Here is a 24,993-nt window from a genome sequence, read left to right on the forward strand (position 1 = left end):
GTCGGACCATTCGCGCCCCTCCCACAGTGCCGGTGGTAGGCTCGTGCTTCCTCCTTTCCATAGCACGACAGACCGTCGGACCATTGGCGCCCTTCCGAAAGTCCGGTTTGTAGGCTTGTGCTTCCTCCTTCCCTTAGCATGACCGCCCGTCGGACCATTCTCGCCCCTCCGACAGTGCGGGTTGTAGGCTCGTTCTTTCCCCCTTCCTTAGCATGAACGCCCTTCGGACCATTCGCGCCCCTCCGTCAGTGCCGGTGATAGGCTCGTGCTTCCTCCTTTCCTTGGCATGACCGCCCGTCGGCCCACTGGCACCCCTCCGACACTGCCAGCCCGTCTGACCATTCGCGCCCCTTCGTCAGTACCGGTGATAGGCTAGTGCTTCCTCATTTCCTTAGCATGAACGCCCGTCGGACCATTCGCGCCCCTCCGACACTGCCGGTGGTAGCATAGTGCTTTCTCCCTACCTTAGCATGACCGCCCGTCTGACCATTCGCGCCCCTTTGACAGCACCGATGTTGGGCTCGTGCTTCCTCCTTTTCTTAGCATGGCCGACCGTCGGGCCATTCACGCCCCTCCGACACTGCCGGTGGTAGGTTCGCGCTTCCTCATTTCCTTAGCATGAACTCCTGTCGGACCATTCGCGCCCCTCCGACTGTGCCGGTGATAGGCTTGTGAATCCTCCTTCCCTTAGCATGACCGCCCGTCGGACCATTCGCGCCCCTCCGACAGTGCCGGTGAAAGGCTCGTGCTTCCTCCTTTCCTTAGCATGACCGGCTGTCGGACCATTCGCACCCCTCTGGCAGTGCCGGTGGTATGCTCGTGCTTCCTCCTTCCCTTCGCATAACCGCCCGTTGGAACTTTCGCGCCCCTCCGACAGTTCGGTTTTTATGACATTGCTTCCTCCTTCCCTAAGCATGACCGCTCATCGAACCATTCGCGCCCCTCCAACAGTACCGGTGGTAGGTTCGTGCTTCCTCCTTCTTTAAGCATGACCGCCCGTCGGACCATTCGCGCCCCTCCCACAGTGCCGGTGGTAGGCTCGTGCTTCCTCCTTTCCATAGCACGACAGACCGTCGGACCATTGGCGCCCCTCCGAAAGTCCGGTTTGTAGGCTTGTGCTTCCTCCTTCCCTTAGCATGACCGCCTGTCGGACCATTCTCGCCCCTCCGTCAGTGCGGGTTGTAGGCTCGTTCTTCCCCCTTTCCTTAGCATGAACGCCCTTCGGACCATTCGCGCCCCTCAGTCAGTGCCGGTGATAGGCTCGTGCTTCCTCCTTTCCTTGGCATGACCGCCCGTCGGACCACTGGCACCCCTCCGACACTGCCAGCCCGTCTGACCTTTCGCGCCCCTTCGTCAGTACCGGTGATAGGCTAGTGCTTCCTCATTTCCTTAGCATGACCGCCCGTCGGACCATTCGCGCCCCTCCGACACTGCCGGTGGTAGCCTAGTGCTTTCTCCCTACCTTAGCAATGACCGCCCGTCCGACCATTCGAGCCCCTTTGACAGAACCGATGGTGGGCTCGTGCTTCCTCCTTTTCTTAGCATGGACAACCGTCGGGCCATTCACGCCCCTCCGACACTGCCGGTGTTAGGTTCGCGCTTCCTCCTTTCCTTAGAATGAACTCCTGTCGGACCATTCGCGCCCCTCCGACTGTGCCGGTGATAGGCTTGTGCATCCTCCTTCCCTTAGCATGACCGCCCGTCGGACCATTCGCGCCCCTCCGACAGTGCCGGTGAAAGGCTCGTGCTTCCTCCTTTCCTTAGCATGACCGGCCGTCGGACCATTCGCGCCCCTCCGACAGTGCAGGTGGTAGGCAAGTGCTTCCTTCTTTCCTAAGCATGACCGCCCGTCGGGCCTTTTGCGCCCCTTCGGCAGTGCCGGTGGTAGGCTCGTGCATCCTCCTTTCCTTAACATGAACGCCCATCGGATCATTTGCGCCCCTCCGACAGTACCGGTGATAGGCTTGTGCATCCTCCCTCCCTTAGCAAGACCGACCGTCGGACTATTGTCGACCCTCCGACAGTGCGGTTTGTAGGCTCGTGCTTCCTCCTTCCCTTAACATGACCGCCCGTCGGACCATTCGCGCCCCTTCGACAGTACCGGTGGTAAGCTCGTTCTTCCTCCTTCCCTTAGCATGATCGCCCGTCGGACCATTCGCGCCTCTTCGACAGTACCGGTGGTAGGCTCGTGCTTCCCCCGTCCATTAGCAAGATCGACCGTCGGACCATTCGCGCCCCTTCAACAGTACCGGTGATAGGCTTGTGCATCTTCCTTCCCTTAGCAAGACCGACCGTCGGACTATTGTCGACCCTCCGACAGTGCGGTTTGTAGGCTCGTGCTTCCTCCTTCCCTTAACATGACCGCCCGTCGGACCATTCGCACCCCTTCGACAGTACCGGTGGTAGCCTCGTTCTTCCCCCTTCCCGTAGCATGATCGCCCGTCGGACCATTCGCGCCTCTTCGACAGTACCGGTGGTAGGCTCGTGCTTCCCCCTTCCATTAGCAAAACCGACCGTCGGACCATTCGCGCCTCTTCGACAGTACCGGTGGTAGGCTCGTGCTTCCTCCTTCCCTTAACAAGACCGCCCGTCTGACCATTCGAGCCCCTTCGACAGCACCGGTGATATGCTCGTGCTTCCTCCTTTCCTTGGCATGACCGCCCGTCGGCCCACTGGCACCCCTCCGACACTGCCAGCCCGTCGGACCATTCGCGCCCCTTCGTCAGTACCGGTGATAGGCTAGTGCTTCCTCATTTCCTTAGCATGACCGCCCGTCGGACCATTCGCGCCCCTCCGACACTGCCGGTGGTAGCATAGAGCTTTCTCCCTACCTTAGCATGACCGCCCGTCTGACCATTCGCGCCCCTTTGACAGCACCGATGGTGGGCTCGTGCTTCCTCCTTTCCTTGGCATGACCGCCCGTCGGCCCACTGGCACCCCTCCGACACTGCCAGCCCGTCTGACCATTCGCGCCCCTTCGTCAGTACCGGTGATAGGCTAGTGCTTCCTCATTTCCTTAGCATGAACGCCCGTCGGACCATTCGCGCCCCTCCGACACTGCCGGTGGTAGCATAGTGCTTTCTCCCTACCTTAGCATGACCGCCCGTCTGACCATTCGCGCCCCTTTGACAGCACCGATGTTGGGCTCGTGCTTCCTCCTTTTCTTAGCATGGCCGACCGTCGGGCCATTCACGCCCCTCCGACACTGCCGGTGGTAGGTTCGCGCTTCCTCATTTCCTTAGCATGAACTCCTGTCGGACCATTCGCGCCCCTCCGACTGTGCCGGTGATAGGCTTGTGAATCCTCCTTCCCTTAGCATGACCGCCCGTCGGACCTTTCGCGCCCCTCCGACAGTGCCGGTGAAAGGCTCGTGCTTCCTCCTTTCCTTAGCATGACCGGCTGTCGGACCATTGGCGCCCCTCCGAAAGTCCGGTTTGTAGGCTTGTGCTTCCTCCTTCCCTTAGCATGACCGCCTGTCGGACCATTCTCGCCCCTCCGGCAGTGCGGGTTGTAGGCTCGTTCTTCCCCCTTTCCTTAGCATGAACGCCCTTCGGACCATTCGCGCCCCTCAGTCAGTGCCGGTGATAGGCTCGTGCTTCCTCCTTTCCTTGGCATGACCGCCCGTCGGACCACTGGCACCCCTCCGACACTGCCAGCCCGTCTGACCTTTCGCGCCCCTTCGTCAGTACCGGTGATAGGCTAGTGCTTCCTCATTTCCTTAGCATGACCGCCCGTCGGACCATTCGCGCCCGTCCGACACTGCCGGTGGTAGCCTAGTGCTTTCTCCCTACCTTAGCAATGACCGCCCGTCCGACCATTCGAGCCCCTTTGACAGTACCGATGGTGGGCTCGTGCTTCCTCCTTTTCATAGCATGGACAACCGTCGGGCCATTCACGCCCCTCCGACACTGCCGGTGGTAGGTTCGCGCTTCCTCCTTTCCTTAGCATGAACTCCTGTCGGACCATTCGCGCCCCTCCGACTGTGCCGGTGATAGGCTTGTGCATCCTCCTTCCCTTAGCATGACCGCCCGTCGGACCATTCGCGCCCCTCCGACAGTGCCGGTGAAAGGCTCGTGCTTCCTCCTTTCCTTAGCATGACCGGCCGTCGGACCATTCGGGCCCCTCCGACAGTGCAGGTGGTAGGCAAGTGCTTCCTTCTTTCCTAAGCATGACCGCTCCGTCTGACCATTCGCGCGCCTTCGACAGCACCGGTGGTAGGCTCGCGCTTCCTCCTTCCCTTAGCATGACCGCCCCGTCGGATCATTCGCACCCCTTCGACAGCACCGCTGGTAGGCTCGTGCTTCCTCCTTCCCTTAGCAAGACCGACCGTCGGACTATTCGCGCCCCTCCGACAGTACCGGTGGTAAGCTCGTGCTTCCTCCTTTTCTTAGCAAGACCGATTGTCGGACTATTCGCGCCCCTTCGACAGTGCCGGTGGTAGGTTCGTGCTTTCTCCTTCCCTTAACATGACCGCCCGTCGGACTATTCGCGCCCCTTCGACAGTACCGGTGGTAGGCTCGTGCTTCCTCTTTCCCTTAACATGACCGCCCGTCGGACTATTCGCGCCCTTCGACAGTACCGGTAGTAGGCTCGGGTTCCCTTCTACCCTTAGCATGACCGACCGCCGGGGATGATCTCTTTACAGCGAGTTTTAAAAGAGCTGAAACACCTCAGATAATCTTTAAAGCTGAATGGTGACAAATGTATGCGCGTCTAGTGGAGCATGCCGCACATCAACCATGCTGCTGACAGACATATTCATTTAGAAAAAAGGATCCTTCTCCTCACACCTTGGAAAAAATAAATCGCATTTGTCATACATTTCGAAAATACATGTCACCGCTTCTGGGAAATTTGCGATCGAAGCCGGGTTTTTTATTCTCATGAAATCACAATTTAATTCGTTAACCAGCTACAATGACCCGTGATCCTCGTGCATCCCTCTTTACCATAATCATCTTTCGGCCATAAAACTTGAAATTCTTGCTTGAGATTTCTTTTTCATTACGTTTGAAACATTGCTAATTTGAAAAAGTAATGCCTATACTTCTTGTAATTTTCAGCAAAAAAATTCTATTTGAATTACCTTTTGACTTTCAATGTCCTCGTCAGAATTTTACATGTGTTTGTTTTGTCGTATTCTCATGATTATAGATTAAAGCCCCTGTTTGCTTTTGAGATTAACAGTAAGGTATCTTATCTTTGTGCTGATACAAATCAATTAAAGCTGCACTCTCACGGATATACCATTTATACAACTTTTTTTTATTTTTTTGTCTTGGAAAATATTATTTTCTGCGTTTGAGTGAAACAAATTAGAAGAAAATTATTTTCCCTTGTAATGGAATAACCGCCAGGTGGCTTTTAATATGCACGAGTAGGCACGAGTATTTCGTGCGCATATGAATGTAAAGGCATTCAGCCGATACGCTCACATCGATACAAGCGATTGTAAAGTTTTACAAGCAAATGTTTAAGGTGAACGTTTTCTGTTATTATGCAATTTCATCATATGAAAGATCTTTTTGTTCTCACTTGTATACATAGCGTTGTAATTGACACTTGTATAACTTTATATAGTACGTGAATTTATATTTACATGAATCATAAACATGATATGTATTTTATACCTAATTGTTAAGGAGCTTACGGGTAATGAGGCCCAACATCTAGTGGTACGAGACAAATCCTGTAAATCTGGATGACAAACAGGTAGAGGTTTCTGAGTTTTCCCCAGAAGGAGGGTTTTATCTCAGTTTTCCTCGGCCAGTCGACCACGTCTGTCAGCTCCATTTTTGTCAAGCATGTTGTTGATAATACATACTTTGCTTATGTTGCAAGTTTATGCTGTATATGTTTATCGGTTTTACAAATCGCTTCACTGAGACTTCCAAAATAATACCATTGAAACGTATTGATTTTGTTGTTTTCTATAGGATATGAGGTTATAGAATGGTATTAATATAAGGAAAAAGCATTTGCGTAGATATCTGCAAACCAATGATATAAGATTGCTGTCAAAAAAAATTATCATAGATTTTCTTATTTCCGTTCGAAAATTAATGTTTAATGGCTTAAACCGTTACTAACGGTTTATGAAAAATGCATAAAACATCAACTTATAAACTTAAATATGAAAATCTGCGATCTAATTTTTGTCAGCAGTCTTATATCAACTGGTGTCCATGCATTTTCGCATAAATTGGCTCGTTCCAAGACAAAAAAATAAAAATAAATAAAGTTGTCAAAACGTTCAATCTGTGAGAGTGCAGCTTTAAAAAAGGCATATTTGGAAATTACCAACTTACCGTTTATTAAAAAAATAGTTACTGTATCCCGTTTTTCAAACGTTTTCTTGACCGTGGAGGCTGAATGTTCCAATATTTGATTCCAAACGAATTACAGCCGAAAACAACTGTTCGAACATAAATATAATTTTATATCATCGTTTAAATGTATTTTGAAATGTTTTACAACAATAGGATCAAACTAATCATGTTTTGTTTTCTACAAGTTCTTAAACACAGAGAATGATTTTATTTATACTAAATGCGTACTGTCTTGTCGATTCCTAACGAATTTAAGAAACACAATGCAAAGACTAACGGAGCGATTTTAATATGACCACATTCGGAGCTAAAATCAATCCTACAAACTAAATTGATTTTAAAACGAACGTCGTTACATTCAAAGCCAAAACAATGAATTGTATCGTAATATAAACACACTGCCCTACATATATACATACACCTTTAGTTTAGTATAGTGTGATTATTTATATGCAGATTCAATTAAAGGGCCATATTTCTCGAACTATATCCTGATTACCTGAAGGGATTTGTATCTTAAACTCATTTGCTTTTGATGTGTTTACAGATAAAAATGTTAGCCTTTATAGATGGTGTTTTTCCATTAATGGCTACGTGGCTACAAATTCCCCAGCTAAAAAGTGCAAAAAACTGCTAATATCATCAACTAACATGTAATATAGAATAAACACAAGCTTTACAATGACTCAATGACAAGTATTTCCAAACCATTCTGTGATTTAAAATCCATAAACACCACCAACCGAACTTGTGAAACTAGGTCACCGGTGTCAACTTAGAAATTTTACTTTCGATTTCACCACTCACACTTAGTGCACTGGTATTTAATATTTAACCATAAATGTTATAAAATGTTTTTCTCACACATATTTTACAGATATTTGTGTCTACTAATTCGATGGCAGCCGCTGACACTTTCATTTTTTTATCCATAAACAACAATATTTTCATGACCTAAATTGGCGGGGAAAAACAACAATCACATGACAGTTATTGTTTGTGTCGGCTGTTAAATTTGCCAATGGTTTTTGCTTTTTGTTATTTTAACAACTCCTGCATATTTTAATTAATTATTTCATACAAAGAATGACTGCTATCGTCAATTCCGCCATTGCCAACGGCGCTGCCATAACAGTTAACTAGCTCACATGTATGCTATCACTATAGAATGGCGAATACGTCTACGGAACAACAATCCAGTCGAGATCTTCTGCATTCGTACTCTTTATCTGTTCGTTTTTCTTTCGTTTCGCATTACAATCAATACGGTCGGAAAAATAATTTTGAAATAAAAGTGAAATTCATTTTTTATTTTTTTGTACTTTTCGGAAAATTAGACCCGCCGGTTTTGTAAACCAATTTATATAAAAGTAGTGGTCTGGGTTGTTTTCCAACAGTCTGCAGGCTATATTTTCTATCAAGCGCCGAGTCATCCATCTTATGAGCACCGATATATGATATTAAGCATTTATTCCAAGTGGTAGCTCGTTCTCAAATTTTCAAAAGGACTATGAAAATGCCCAGGCGCAAGGTTGTACATAATTATATTCCGGAAATGTCAGGAATATGGTTCTACATGTATTCTGGAAATCATTGTATCATTTTGGCGGCCAGGCGCATGGTTCTACATATATTCCGGAAATATCAGAAATATTGTTTACATGTATTCTTAAATGGCATACGTATGATTCTTCGTGTATTTCAAGTTGGAAATGTCAGGAATAAGGTTCTACGTGTATTCTTGAAATGTCAGGAAAATAGTTATACATGTATACTGGAAATGTCAGGAAAATAGTTATACATGTATTTCGGAAATGTCAGAAAATATGGATTTGCATGTATTCTTGAAATGTCAGGCGTATGTTTCTACATGTTTTCTGGAAATGTCAGGAATACGGTTCTACATGCACGTGTTTTCATGAAATGTCAGGAATACGGTTCTACATGCACGTGTTTTCATGAAATGTCAGTAATATTGTTCTACATTTCATTCCTGAATTGTCAATAATATGGTTCTACACGTATTCTTGCTATAATGGAAAGTACCCCACTACGGCTAATAAGAAGTTGTAATCACGCCAATTTTGTCTGATTCCAATAAGTTAACGCTGGTAGTGTCCAGTATTTGAAGCATAATTATATTCCAACATATTTATGCACGTACCCGGCTCACTCCGAATACGACACAGATTGCTACAGCTGAACTTGCAATAGCGCTACTTCATCCGTCGCCTGTTTCCAATATCAAAGTAAAGTCAAGCCTCTTTGTGCGCTCATGCCAGTTATGGAAGTCCGAGCTGTAAGACGGTGAGCAAACAAAACACAAGGGAGCTGTGCGAGGATGTGGACCCGGATGTTGTACACTACATGTGCGGAGTAGGGGATTACACGCCTACATCGAGAGTTTTACAGGGTACATGTGTGCACATCAACACTGCAAGTGACATTTGTTTAAGAGAATATAAGAAACAATGGGATTCTAAAGGAACTTGACAATTTTTGGTTATTTCTGCTGAAGTCATGACAACGACTGGACAACTTGGTAAGAACCTTTTCTTGTAATTTGATTGCAACAACACGTTAAAGGTTTAATTCTATGTAAAACATACACAAATCGAAGCTGACATTACTGTGAACGTGTTTAAGGTATCACTTTTATCATTTATTATTCTTCAAGTATTTTGAATAAATGCTGAATATAAACGTTTGAGTAACAGAAACGATTGACATTCTGTAACAATGAGCGCGTCAATGCGCGTGTGATTTATGATAAATTATTTCAGTGTTATTAATTCGCTCAGGGATATATCATAAAAGCGCTCCGTTAAACTGTTTATGTCGTCGTTATTCTCATAGAGGCTGAACTACGGCAATTAAACATGAAAAAATCATCATGGCAATATCCGACACCCCTCGCACTGGGTTGTTTTCCAACAGTCTGCAGGCTATATTTTCTGTCAAGCGCCGAGTCATCCATCTTATGAGCACCGATATATGATATTAAGCATTTATTCCAAGTGGTAGCTCGTTCTCAAATTTTCAAAAGGACTATGAAAATGCCAGGCGCATGGTTGTATATATATTCCGGAAATATCAGAAATACTGTTTACATGTATTCTTAAATGGCATACGTATGATTCTTCGTGTATTTCAAGTTGGAAATGTCAGGAATAAGGTTCTACGTGTATTCTTGAAATGTCAGGAAAATAGTTATACATGTATACTGGAAATGTCAGGAAAATAGTTATACATGTATTCCGGAAATGTCAGAAAATATGGATTTGCATGTATTCTTGAAATGTCAGGCGTATGTTTCTACATGTTTTCTGGAAATGTCAGGAATACGGTTCTACATGCACGTGTTTTCATGAAATGTCAGTAATATTGTTCTACATTTCATTCCTGAATTGTCAATAATATGGTTCTACATGTATTCTTGCTTTAATGGAAAGTACCCCACTACGGCTAATAAGAAGTTGTAATCACGCCAATTTTGTCTGATTCCAATAAGTTAACGCTGGTAGTGTCCAGTATTTGAAGCATAATTATATTCCAACATATTTATGCACGTACCCGGCTCACTCCGAATACGACACAGATTGCTACAGCTGAACTTGCAATAGCGCTACTTCATCCGTCGCCTGTTTCCAATATCAAAGTAAAGTCAAGCCTCTTTGTGCGCTCATGCCAGTTATGGAAGTCCGAGCTGTAAGACAGTGAGCAAACAAAACACAAGGGAGCTGTGCGAGGATGTGGACCCGGATGTTGTACACTACATGTGCGGAGTAGGGGATTACACGCCTACATCGAGAGTTTTACAGGGTACATGTGTGCACATCAACACTGCAAGTGACATTTGTTTAAGAGAATATAAGAAACAATGGGATTCTAAAGGAACTTGACAATTTTTGGTTATTTCTGCTGAAGTCATGACAACGACTGGGCAACTTGGTAAGAACCTTTTCTTGTAATTTGATTGCAACAACACGTTAAAGGTTTAATTCTATGTAAAACATACACAAATCGAAGCTGACATTACTGTGAACGTGTTTAAGGTATCACTTTTATCATTTATTATTCTTCAAGTATTTTGAATAAATGCTGAATATAAACGTTTGAGTACAGAAACGAATGACATTCTGTAACAATGAGCACGTCAATGCGCGTGTGATTTATGATAAATCATTTCAGTGTTATTATTTCGCTCAGGGATATATCATAAAAGCGCTCCGTTAAACTGTTTCTGTCGTCGTTATTCTCATAGAGACTGAACAACGGCAATTAAACATGAAAAAATCATCATGGCAATATCCGACACCCCTCGCACTGGGTTGTTTTCCAACAGTCTGCAGGCTATATTTTCTGTCAAGCGCCGAGTCATCCATCTTATGAGCAGCGATACATGATATTAAGCATTTATTCCAAGTGGTAGCTCGTAGTCAAATTTTCAAAAGGACTATGAAAATGCCCAGGCGCATGGTTGTACATATATTCCGGAAATGTCAGAAATATGGTTTTACATGTATTCTCAACATGGGATACGTATGGTTTAACATGTATTCCGGAAATGTCAGGAAATTGGTTCAACATGTATTCCAGAAATGTCAGGAATATTCTTTTTTATGTATTCTATGAATGGTAAACGCATGGTTATACATGTATTCCTGAAATCGGTAAGGGAAGAGTTCTACATGTATTCCGGAAATGTCAGGAGTATAGTTCTACATGTATTCCGGAAATGTCAGGAGTATAGTTCTACATGTATTCCGGAAATGTCAGGAGTATAGTTCTACATGTATTCCGGAAATGTCAGGAGGATAGTTCTACATGTATTCCGGAAATGTCAGGAGTATAGTTCTACATGTATTCCGGAAATGTCAGGAGTATAGTTCTACATGATAAGATGTACGATCATCCTATTTGTATGTCAAAGAACATTTTCTGTGATGATATCAAACCTAATGCAAAACAGCCAAACATTGTCAATACGGTCACAGCATTTTATGAAAACGAGATTTTTTTGTAACGAGCAGTTGGAATTCGTTGTGTAGTCAGGTATGAGTAACACCAAGTTTTTTGTGTGATTGTTTGCTTTATGAATTTAACAGCTCCTAACAAATTGTGGTGATGACGCCCGGATCAGGCTTTAAAACTTGACATCTAAATATTTAGACTAACCATCTGCCCGGCAAGTTGTTCACTAGACTAGGTCCCATTGATAATAAGATTGAATTTTTGTTGTGAGTTCAGTTGTACAGATGTATTCTGTTAGCAATCACACCTATGGCATATTCAAATAGCTGCTTATGGAAGATTACCCAGCTCATATTTTGCCTGGTTCCAAATCGTGTATACCGTTGTTCTTACAACTGTTCGCAATGCCGTTCCATCTTTCCGTACCTTTAAAACGGTGATTAGTTACAACCATCGAATGGATCAGTTGTTGTATATGGGCAAAGAAACAGAAGAAAGATCGTGTTCTCCGTGATCAGTCACATAGTACATGTACTTTATCGATTGGTCACCATAGAAACGCTTTCATGAAAAGTATTGTGTCGCTACCCGCAACTGTCTCTTAATATATTGGAAACAGAGTGGATCTCACGGTCGTATTAGTCACATTACCAACATCGATTTGAAAGTAGAAACGTAACGTCGTACTCACACCACTTCTGAGATAAGCATGTTCTTGATATCGTAATTATGAGGTGTACAAATCATGAGCATTTTTCAGATGCAGGCACCACTGTTCGTTTGTTTCCATATATTACTGGACATGTCATTTCCAAATCATGCATACTTTAAACACATTTGCATCACTATCCGTATCAATCATGCATTACAATACAGTAATGATGGTTCACATTGTTTGCCGGGGTGTTTTAACGGACAGCTGCAGTCGATGTGCAATGATAACTTATTAAGGGAGTTTCAGTTTTCTGTCGAAATTTGAAATAGTTCTAACTCTGAATAATCAAGCCGAATGTTGTTCAAAAAGGACAAAGGGCCTTTTTTTGTCCCACCCAATTGGTTGAGTAGTGAACGTTGAGTGGAAAACGAACAAATCTGAAATCACTGATGATTTGTGAACAATTGTAATAAAAAAATGAATACTTTACAAAACCGAAATGTATTTCTGATGACATATGAAAAAAATGTAATAAAAATTTCATGCATACGTTATAATCTTGAAATGTATCACTGATGACTTGTAAAAAATGCTATTAAATACACATATAACTCTGAACTATATCACTGATGAAAACATATTTTCCAAACGAATCGCGTGCATGCACAATTAAGTACCTACATAAAAAGAATGGCGAGCATGTACAAGTATCTACATAAAAAGAATGGCGCGCATGTACAAGTATCTACATAAAAAGAATGGCGAGCATGTACAAGTATCTACATAAAAGTAATGGCGCGCATGTACAAGTATCTACATAAAAATAATGGCGCGCATGTACAATTAAGCATCTACATAAAAAGAATGGCGCGCATGTACAAGTATCTACATAAAAAAAAATGGCGCGCATGTACAAGTATCTACATAAAAGTAATGGCGCGTATGTACAAGTATCTACATAAAAGTAATGGCGCGCATGTACAAGTATCTACATAAAAAGAATGGCGCGCATGTACAAGTATCTACATAAAAAGAATGGCGCGCATGTACAAGTATCTACATAAAAGTAATGGCGCGCATGTACAAGTATCTACATAAAAAGAATGGCGCGCATGTTCAATTAAGCATCTACATAAAAAGAATGGCGCGCATGTACAAATTTCTACATAAAAATAATGGCGCGCATGTACAATTAGGTATTTACATAAAAAGAATTGCTTGCACGTATAATTAAGTATCTACATAAAAAGAATGGCGTGCATGTACAATGTAGTATTTACATAAAAAGACTGGTTGCATGTACAATTAAGTACCTTCATTAAAAGAATGGCGCGCATGTACAAGTATCTACATAAAAAAAATGGCGCGCATGTACAAGTATCTACATAAAAATAATGGCGCGCATGTACCATTAAGTATCTACATAAAAAGAATTGCTTGCACGTATAATTAAGTATCTACATAAAAAGAATGGCGTGCATGTTCAATTAAGTATCTACATAAAAAAGGTCGCGCATGTATAAGTATCTACAAAAAAAGAATGGCGTGCATATACAAGTATCTACATAAAAAGAATGGCATGCATGTACAATTCAGTATGTACATAAGAAAGGTCGCGCATATACAAGTATCTACAAAAAAAGAATGGCGTGCATGTTCAATTAAGTATCTACATAAAAAAGGTCGCGCATATACAAGTATCTACAAAAAAAGAATGGCGTGCATGTTCAATTAAGTATCTACATAAAAAAGGTCGCGCATATACAAGTATCTACAAAAAAAAGAATGGCGCGCATGTACAAGTATATACATAAAAAGAATCGCGCGCATGTACAAGTATCTACATAAAAAGAATGGCGTGCATGTACAAGTATCTACATAAGAAGAATCGCGCGCATGTACAAGTATCTACATAAAAAGAATGGCGCGCATGTACAAGTATCTACATAAAAAGAATCGCGCGCATGTACAAGTATCTACATAAAAAGAATGGCGTGCATATACAAGTATCTACATAAAAAGAATCGCGCGCATGTACAAGTATCTACATAAAAAGAATCGCGCGCATGTACAAGTATCTACATAAAAAGAATGGCGCGCATGTACAAGTATCTATATAAAAAGAATGGCATGCATGTACAAGTATCTACATAAAAAGAATGGCGTGCATGTACAAGTATCTACATAAAAAGAATCGCGCGCATGTACAAGTATCTACATAAAAAATGGCGTGCATGTACAAGTATCTACATAAAAAGAATGGCGCGCATGTACAAGTATCTACATAAAAAGAATGGCGCGCATGTACAAGTATCTACATAAAAAGAATGGCGTGCATGTTCAATTGAGTATCTACATAAAAAGAATGGCGCGCATGTACAAGTATCTACATAAAAAGAATGGCGTGCATGTTCAATTAAGTATCTACATAAAAAGAATCGCGCGCATGTACAAGTATATACATAAAAAGAATGGCGCGCATGTACAAGTATCTACATAAAAAGAATCGCGCGCATGTACAAGTATCTACAAAAAAGTAATGGCGCGCATGTACAAGTATCAACATAAAAAGAATGGCGCGCATGTACAAGTATCTACATAAAAAGAATGGCGTGCATGTTCAATTAAGTATCTACATAAAAAGAATCGCGCGCATGTACAAGTATCTACATAAAAAGAATGGCATGCATGTACAAGTATCTACATAAAAAGAATGCCGCGCATGTACAAGTATCTACATAAAAAGAATGGTGTGCATGTTCAATTAAGTATATACATAAAAAGAAGTGCTTGCACGTATAATTAAGTTTCTACATAAAAATAATGACGTGCATGTACAATTAAGTAGCTACATAAAAAATGGCGTGCATGTTCAATTAAGTAGCTACATAAAAAAATGGCGCGCATGTACAAGTATCTACATAAAAAGAATGGCGTGCATGTTCAATTAAGTATATACATACAAAGAAGTGCTTGCACGTATAATTAAGTTTCTACATAAAAATAATGGCGTGCATGTACAATTAAGTAGCTACATAAAAAAATGGCGTGCATGTTCAATTAAGTAGCTACATAAAAAAATGGCGCGCATGTACAAGTATCTACATAAAAAGAATGGCGTGCATGTTCAATTAAGTATCTACATAAAAAGAATCGCGCGCATGTACAAGTATCTACATAAAAAGAATGGCGTGCATGTTCAATTAAGTATATATATAAAAAATGGCGCGCATGTACAAGTATCTACATAAAAAGAATGGCGTTCAATTAAGTATATACATAAAAAGAATTGCTTGCATGTACAATAAAGTTTCTACATAAAAAGAATGGCGTGCATGTACAATTAAGTAGCTACATAAAAAGGATTGATTACACTTATAATTAAGTATCTACATAAAACGAATGGCGTGCATGTACAATTAAGTATCTACATAAAAAGACTGGTTGCATGTACAATTAAGTATCTACATAAAACGAATGGCGTGCATGTACAATTAAGTATCTACATAAAAAGAATGGTTGCATGTACAATTAAGTATCTACATAAAAAGAATGGCGTACATATACAATTAAGTATCGAGTTAAAAATGGAGTGCATGTAATTATCAACAAAAATAATAGCGCAATTTTAGTTTTTAGTACAAATGTAGTTCGGTTTTCAGCTACTGTAACACTTGTATATCAGACACTTCAAAGTTAATGTTTAGGCGGTTTTCTTCATCTTTGAGTTACATGGTTCAAGTTCCTTTTTCGACACAAAGAAATTCAGTCACAGCGTGAACAAGGGAGCAAGTGAGAACAAACAGTCACTTAACAATACCGACCTGATCTGTGCGAGATGTGTTCAATGAGGCGAACCAAGTTGCTTGTATTTGGTGGAACAGATGTGGGACATGTGTGTGTGTGTGTGTGGGGGGGGGGGGGGGGGGGGGGGTAAACAGCTGTTCATCCCGCCAACATTTATTTCTAGAATTCTAATTCAATAGTCTTTTATGGTTAATTTGTACGTTTTAGCATTAACTTCCATTCCAAATGATCAATACAGCAGTAAATCGATTTAAATTTGACAGTCTCCAGTAACGATCGGCTTTTGCCACTGAAATATTATAATGTTAGACAAAAGACTGTATAGCAGATTGCGCAATGTCATGTAGCATTTTTACGATTTATCCGTTTTTGGCCACACTTTGTAACGTTGAGTCGAATTATGTGATATGAATCTTTCCCTTCAGGGAAAACAAGCAGCTTTCCCTCAAGGGAAAACAAACAGGGTGCCGACCAATAACTCTACATTGACAAGATATGATTGTTATCTCAACACGCTATTTCAGGTCCAGCCATTATATTGCGTGAAAGTTAATTATTCAGTGATTTGTTCTAGATAATAATCTACCGTATGGCTCATATAGTGGACAGACGCAGAAACTTAATGTAAGTGTACACTATGGCTACTGGACATACTATTTTTGAATCATTGTTCATTTTCCGCCAAAGTAAGTTGGATTACACAATTCATATGATACGATAAAATAGGGTTATATTTAAATACTGGGTTTTGATCAGAGAGGTTTTATTCGACTCGAGTGGATTTTTGCAGACTCGGATTTCACGAGGCGCAAGCCGAGTGATATCAAAATCTGCAAAAATCCACGAGAGTTATATACATTACTGGTTAGATCACTTAAAAGCCACATGTTTTAAAATAAATGTCATTTTAACGACGCACTATTTTGTTTCATGACGTCATTTTAACATCGCGCAACGGTATTATGTGTGTTATGACGTGGGAAAACAAGGACAAGAGTGGAATGCGGCCATATTGCACTGGAGTGGTGGAATACGGACTGACTACCGTATTTTGCGATATGTATTGCGTGTGGATTTATGATGGGTGTATAATAAACATGATTTATTGCATGTGTATACAATGCACTAAGTATAAAAAAGAGTTTATATTTGGTCCTGCCAACTAAAATCGTTTAGAAGACCAAACATAAATGCTAACTTTCGTAGTGTTCAGTGCAAAATGCCGCGTATAACTCGCTAAATAAAACCAATTGATGATTATATGGAAATTTAGTGGTTGTTTATGTTACTAAACAGAATATTTTCTATTTCGCTGTCTGCTTAATGCAAAATGGTTTTCAGAGCTCTTCTAAATGATTAAATGTCAATCGCTCCGGCGGTATACTTTGCAAAGGCATGGGTCTGAACACTAATGCAATTTAAGCAGTTGAGAGGAACGCCGGTCGAGGATCTGAGGGTGTAATAATAAGTGGTCTTGTATCACCACCTCATTACACCATCATATAGTATTTATTATATACTGTTAATTTCCTTTTCCATATTGAACAGTGAGAATACAGCACGCCGTATTGAAAAATCCGTATCGCCATACGGATACGTGTTTACACGCCGAACTCGACGTGATACAGATCACCAAAAAAGCGTCCTATCATAATATCCCATATATACAAATTAATAAAATACCACGGTACCTATTGCAGATCATCCGTCCCCTACACCCGGGGTATCGCCTGAGAGCGCGGAAGACGGCGGAGTGCGCATTGTCCTGATCGTGTTGTGGGTGGCGGGCGGCGTGCTGCTTTTGTCGCTCTGTGCTCTCCTTGTGTGCATTATCAGAAGCCACATAAAAGAACAGAGAAGCACGTTAGTTACACTTAATTAAGTTATGAATTATAGTAAGCGGTGTCTTTTGAAGGACCGCCACGGGGATTTGTTTCCAGTTAGTATATCATTTCGACCTTTTGAAAAGTGAAAGAATTGTAAGTGTTTTTGAAGTTTTCATACAAATACTTTATTATATTTAATTATTTGAACAAGCCTTTATTATCACTTCAGTGGTATGCGTGCTGGTACAAGTGGCCTGGCGGCTCCGCAGCAAGGCAGCGTCAACCCGACCTTCTCAAACTACGACGAGATATGGACGTGGATCCCTATAGTTACCGAGCACTCGGGAAACTGTCAGTCTCAGATAAACCCGGGTCAGAGAAACATAGACATGACCCGGCGCAATACAGAGTTGGTCAATAATCTCAGACTGCCCACGTACAGTGAAGCAGTAAACGGGAATGGTAACGTGAATAGACCACTCGTGTCCCAGGTACGTATGACGTCACACATAACGTCAGGACAGCAAACTAGCAGAAGTGGGGCTGCGGGTCATCAGCATTTGCCTAGCTTTGTGCCTTCAACTGGTACAAGTAATAATAATCGGGATGTCCCTGTCAGGCATGGAGAGACCTGTGTTAACATTCCCATCCAAGGCACGTCAACCAGCGCCACGTCTGGTCCATCAACTTCCCAGGTTATCTTCCGGCCCACAAACACTTCCACTTCTCGGAACAACACAACACCAGATGACATTCCTGTGTCCAGGTCATCATTACATGCTCACGTGACAAACATATCTGTGACGCCATCTAGCGTTTCCGCTCTTCAGCAGGCACGTGCGCTAGTGGAAGGCGCTGGGAGCCGGGAACCTTATAAGCCTCTACCGTCTGCACCCAGCCTCCAGCAGACCGAGCCTGAAAATAGTCGCGTGTCATCTAGTGCTAGACCTCGCAATCAGCTGACCTCATACATTGCTCAAAGAACACATTCACCGCGCGACAGTCAAACGGCGAATAACTGTGTCACTGATGTGCATCACGCTGAAAGACGTCAACCTGGCGTATGCATTCAAAATGGGCCGAATGAAAACAGGGAGTCTCCGGTGTATTCCGGACATCTCCGGCAAGACTCGTACATCATGTATCCTCATCATCGCAGGACACAGAACTCCGCCGGTAAATTGTGATTAACACTTGTTTTCTACACGCTGTTTCACGATGTTCGTTATGGTACAATTCAAAATTACTTTCGGACTGAGTCCATAAAGACATGTTCCTAAATTGTACATGAAAAACGGAGTTTGTCAAAAAAAATCATGACAAACATTTATATTCCGGTTTTCTTTTTGTGGTTACACACTCGCGATACATAACCGACACCATATGTATTGTTTCCAGGTTTTCGCCACAGTTCCGGAAGTGTGTTTAACTACTTTTGCAGCAACGGCAGCCGGTTTACGGTACAAGACATTACGGACGGAGTGCATCCGTCGCCTTACACATTACCGGAAATGACATCAACTCTTGTGCCATCATCAGGGAGCTTGCGATCAAGGTATGACATGCTTCTCCCTCGACAATTTACTGATTTACAATTATTTGATTAAGTTAAATTTAGTAAAATCAATTACTGAGTGATATTAACAGAAGTTAATCGTAGGTGACAGGCGTCGGCTTAAACTATAAACATATTGAAAACCTCGCTTCATTGAAAACAGCACTTATACAGAGTTCCCATGACATTGTCAAATACTTTTGCAGTATGGAGACGCAGTATTTTTAGAAGGAGGATGCGGGCGTAAGCATGAACCTAGCCGGAGCCGCCGGATGTAGATATCCTGAGTCACATCCGGCACAAACGAGTACTGTGTGAGGTTTGCAACCGGAAGTTGCTATTCATGGAATGCAGCCACGTATTCTCAATTTACATTTTTATTTTGTGTGTTTATTTATATGTGCTAGTTGGGTCCGTGTATATACGGTCTATCAATTTTGGTTTTCTATTTAATCATTAGAAAAACGAAAAAGGATTTGTGTGTTCCTTTTTCGTTTTATTCTTTCAATTGTAAAAAACTAAAAACGAAAAGACGGTATATACACGGACCTAGCTGAGTTATATATCTAGTATTTATTCAAGGGGTTATACTAGTCAATCATTGCTAACATGGCGGCGTAGCCAGTAGAGGCATTATATACAGCTCAAGAAAGTTCAATTATCTGTGTGAAAATAAGGAACTGTTTTTGGTGTCATACCATGTATTTATATGTAGAATTACGGGAGTTCGTAGCCTGATAAAATATCGGGTAGAGAGGATCATAGTATTGTTGTCAATACAGGCTGCTTTCTGACAAAATATTGTTGACGACTCTTTTCACTTGTAATAATTTATTATCATTACATCAAGGAATTTTAAAAGAAAGCAATTCACTATAATTTCAAATCGGTAACTTAAAATGTTAATTTTGGCTATTTCGGACATTTTATGAATGATCACAACCAGACACGGACTGGTAGTTCATCTTAATCTACCTAATGTTATTGAATATATATATTTGATTTTGTTTAAGCATTTACATTCGGTTAATCGGTAATCATATTCAGTTTGTCAGTACCAATATTATGTTCGTTTCCCAGTGTCATGATTATGTACGTTTTCCAGTACCAATAGTTTGTATATTTCACAAGGTCAATATTACGTACGGTTCCCAGTACCAATAGTATGTACATTTCGCAGTGTCATGATTATGTACGTTTTCCAGTACCAATAGTATGTACATTTCACAGTGTCAGTATTACGTACGTTTTCCAGTACCAATTCTATGTACATTTCACAGTGTCAGTATTATGTACATTTCCCAGTACCAATAGTATGTACATTTCACAGTGTCAATATTACATACGTTTCCCAGTACCAAAATTATGTACATTTCACAGTGTCAATATTACGTACGTTTCCCAGTACCAATTGTTTGTACATTTCACAGTGTCAATATAATGTACGTTTCCCAGTACCAATAGTATGTACATTTCACAGTGTCAATATAACGTACGTTTTCCAGTACCAATATTATGTACATTTCACAGTGTCAATATTACGTACGTTTCCCAGTACCGATAGTATGTACATTTCACAGGGTCAATAGTACGTACGTTTCCCAGTACCAATAGTATGTACATTTCACAGGCTCAATATAATGAATATTTCCCAGTAACAATAGAATGTACATTTCACAGTGTCAACATAACCTACATTTCCCAGTACCAATAGTATGTACATTTCACAGTGCCAATATTACGTACATTTTCCAGTACCAATAGTATGTACATTTCACAGGGTCAATATTACGTACGTTTCCCAGTACCAATAGTATGTACATTTCACAGGGTCAATATTACGTACGTTACCCAGTACCAATATTATGTACATTTCACAGTGTCAATATAACGTACGTTTCTCAGTACCAATATTATGTACGTTTCCCAGTGTCAGAATTATGTTTCTTTGCCAGAGCCAACACTATATACGTTTCCCTGTTCGTAAACTTTGTACTTTTCCCAGTGCCAGCATAATTTACGTTTCCCAGTGCCAACCATGTGTACGTTGCCAGTGCAAGAATTGTTTACGTTTCCAAGTGCCAACAATATGTACGTTGCCAGTGCAAGAATTATTTATGTTTCCTAGTGCCAACAATATGTACGTTTCCCAGTGCCAACAATATGTACGTTGCCAGTGCAAGAATTGTTTACGTTTTCAAGTGCCAACAATATGTACGTTGCCAGTGCAAGAATTATTTATTTTTCCTAGTGCCAACAATATGTACGTTTCCCAGTGCCAACAATATATATGTTGCCAGTGCAAGAATTGTTTACATTTCCAAGTGCCAACAATATGTACGTTGCCAGTGCAAGAATTGTTTACGTTTTCAAGTGCCAACAATATGTACGTTGCCAGTGCAAGAATTATTTATGTTTCCTAGTGCCAACAATATGTACGTTTCCCAGTGCCAACAATATGTATGTTGCCAGTGCAAGAATTGTTTACGTTTCCAAGTGCCAACAATATGTACGTTGCCAGTGCAAGAATTGTTTACGTTTCCAAGTGCCAACAATATGTACGTTGCCAGTGCAAGAATTGTTTACGTTTCCAAGTGCCAACAATATGTATGTTGCCAATGCAAGAATTATTTACGTTTCCTAGTGCAAACAATATTTACGTTGCCAGTGCAAGAATTATTTACGTTTCCAAGTGCCAACAATATGTACGTTTCCCAGTGCAAGAAATATTTACGTTTACCAGTGCCAACAATATGTACGTTTCCCAGTGCAAGAAATATTTACGTTTACCAGTGCCAACAATGTGTACGTTTATACCTTCAAATTTTAAAAATAAATTGCCAACAAATTCCGATCATAACATCATTTATATAAAAAAAATGGTTCATTTCCATATTCATATAAAAATGCGTCTGTATTATTTTGTGCCAAACATTGCAATACGTGTATTTCATTTAATTGTTTATTGATATTGTCATTGAAATCAAAATAACGGTCAAGTTATGTCATTACTTTCTATTGTTAGTATAAATAATTATGTATGTTGATGATATATTTGTGTTTATTATGAATGAATGTTGTTGACTTATTTGGGTGTATTATGAATATATGTTGTTTATACATTTGCGTGTATTATGAATTGGTTTGTGTTTATATACATTACTTGGGTGTTTCATGACTATAATTATGGGATTGATATAATATAATGTTTCTACCTTAACTTGTTTGCTGCTGTCTTCCTATTATTTTAAAACACATGATGTTTGACGATCTTTTATGATCTAGAATTGTATTTATACCCCAAGTGCCAAATCGCATGTGTTCATATAAAAGTATTACCATTTCAAATGTATTATGTGTATTAAAATACATGTGTGTATGTGTGCAATAAAACCATTGGAAACTACAGTTAGCCTCTGCCCTATCTACCTTTGATCTATTCAATTATATAACATTAAATATTTGAACTAGCTTAAAAATCGAAGTAAAGCTCGATAAACGCCATCCCTACCAAGTTACATCAATCCTACCCAGATACATCAATCCTACCCAGGTCAATCAAACCTACCCTACCCAGTTATATCAATTCTACCCAGGTATATCAATCCTACCCAGGTTCATCAAACCCTCCCAGGTACATCAATCCTACACAGTTACAACAATCCTACCCAGGTTCATCAATCCTACCCAGGTATATCAATCCTTCCCAGTTACAACAATCCAACCCAGGTACATTAATCCTACCCAGGTACATCAATCCTATCCGATACACCAATCCTATACAGGTACATCAATCCTACACAGGTATATCAATTCTACACAGTTACAACAATCCTACCCAGGTATATCAATCCTACACAGTTACAACAATCCTACCCAGGTATATCAATCCTACCCAGATACAACAATCCTACCCAGGTACGTCAATCTTACCCAGGTATATCAAACCTAACCAGGTATATCAATCCTACCCAGGTACATTAATCCTACACAGAAACACTAATCCTACCCAGGTATATCAATTCTACCCAGGTACATCAAACCTATGCAGTTACATCAATCCTACCCAGTTACCTCAATCCTACCCAGGTACATCAAACCTAACCAGTTACAAACATCCTACCCAGGTACATCAATCCTACCCAGGTATATCAATTCTACCCAGGTACATCAAACCTATGCAGTTACATCAATCCTACCCAGTTACCTCAATCCTACCCAGGTACATCAAACCTACCCAGTAACAAACATCCTACCCAGGTACATCAATCCTACCCAGGTATATCAATTTTACCCAGGTACATCAATCCTACCCAGGTATATCAATCCTACCCAGGTATATCAATCTTACCCAGTTACAACAATCCTACCCAGGTATATCAATCCTACCAAGTTACATTAATCCTACCCAGGTATGTCAAACCTATCCAGTAACAACAATCCTACCCAGGTACATCAATCCTACCCAGGTACATCAATCCTACCCAGGTATATCAAACCTACCCAGGTATATCAATCTTACCCAGTTACAACAATCCTACCCAGGTATATCAATCCTACCCAGTTACAACAATCCTACCCAGGTACATCTATCCTACCCAGGTATATCAATCCTTCCCAGTTACATCAATCCTACCCAGGTATATCAATCCTACCCAGTTACAACAATCCTACCCAGGTACATCAATCCTACCAAGGTAAATTAATCCTACCCAGATACACCAATCCTACCCAGGTACATCAAACCTACCCAGGTATATCAAACCTACCCAGGTATATCAATCCAACCCAGGTATATCAATCCTACCCAGGCATATCAATCCTACCCAGGAATATCATTCTTACGCAGTTACAACAATTCCTACCCAGGTACATCAATCCTACCCAGGTACATCAATCCTACCAAGGTATATCAAACCTACCCAGGTATATCAATCCAACCCAGGCATATCAAACCTACCCAGGAATATCACTCTTACGCAGTTACAACAATCCTACCCAGGTATATCAATCCTACCAAGGTATATCAATCCTACCTAGTTACAACAATCCTACCCAGGTACATCAATCCTACCAAGGTATATCAAACCCACCCAGGTATATCAATCCTACCCAGGCATATCAAACATACCCAGGAATATCATTCTTACGCAGTTACAACAATCCTACCCAGGTATATCAATCCTACCCAGTTACAACAATCCTACCCAGGTACATCAATCCTACCAAGGTAAATTAATCCTACCCAGATACACCAATCCTACCCAGGTACATCAAACCTACCCAGGTATATCAAACCTACCCAGGTATATCAATCCAACCCAAGTATATCAATCCTTCCCAGTTACAACAATCCTACACAGGTACATCAATCCTACCCAGGTATATCAGTCCTACCCAGGTATATTAATCCTACATAGGTACATCAATCCTACCCAGGTATATCAATCCTACCCAGTCATATCAAACCTACCCAGGAATATCACTCTTACGCAGTTACAACAATCCTACCCAGGTTTATCAATCATACCCAGGTACATCAATCCTACCCAGGTATATCAATCCTACCCAGGTATATTAATCCTACCCAGGAACATGAATTCTACCCAGGTATATCAATCCTACCCAGTTACAACAATCCTACCCAGGTACATCAATCCTACCCAGGTACATCAAACCCTCCCAGGTACATCAATCCTACCCAGTTACAACAATTATACCCAGGTATATCAATCCTACCCAGGTATATCAATCCTACCCAGGTACATTAATCCTACCAAGGTAAATCAATCCTATCCAGATACACCAATCCTACCCAGGTACATCAATCCTACCCAGGTATATCAA

At 41.4% G+C, this 24,993-nt stretch overlaps 1 protein-coding gene across 4 annotated transcripts; it reads left to right on the forward strand.

Moving 5' to 3' along the window:
* The first annotated feature begins 8,798 nt into the window (after positions 1–8,798).
* LOC128222433 (uncharacterized) lies at positions 8,799–22,525 on the forward strand. 4 transcript variants are annotated; one of them, XR_008259138.1, is made up of 6 exons: positions 10,153–10,280; positions 17,466–17,628; positions 17,821–18,767; positions 18,990–19,146; positions 19,353–19,504; positions 21,152–22,525. XR_008259138.1 is itself a non-coding variant. In XM_052931423.1 (5 exons), the coding sequence occupies exons 1-5, from the start codon at positions 8,850–8,852 to the stop codon at positions 19,372–19,374; spliced, it is 1,311 nt and encodes a 436-aa protein (XP_052787383.1). In that variant the 5' UTR covers positions 8,799–8,849; the 3' UTR covers positions 19,375–20,707. The 4 variants fall into 4 exon arrangements, 2 of the variants coding, with proteins under 2 accessions (XP_052787383.1, XP_052787382.1); XR_008259139.1 differs by having other exon boundaries at positions 19,353–19,460; XM_052931423.1 differs by lacking the exons at positions 10,153–10,280; positions 21,152–22,525 and adding an exon at positions 8,799–8,871 and having other exon boundaries at positions 19,353–20,707.
* Positions 22,526–24,993: the final 2,468 nt, after the last annotated feature.

This window comes from Mya arenaria, chromosome 16, assembly GCF_026914265.1.
Source record: "Mya arenaria isolate MELC-2E11 chromosome 16, ASM2691426v1".
NCBI lineage: Eukaryota > Metazoa > Mollusca > Bivalvia > Myida > Myidae > Mya > Mya arenaria.

Excerpts from the sequence above, each read along its gene's own strand:
- LOC128222433 (XM_052931423.1), top strand. The coding sequence starts at position 8,850 with ATGACAACGACTGGACAACTTG. Across the intron at positions 8,872-17,465 it reads GACAACGACTGGACAACTTG|ATCATCCGTCCCCTACACCC; the intron begins GTAAGAACCTTT and ends TACCTATTGCAG. Across the intron at positions 17,629-17,820 it reads ATAAAAGAACAGAGAAGCAC|TGGTATGCGTGCTGGTACAA; the intron begins GTTAGTTACACT and ends TTATCACTTCAG.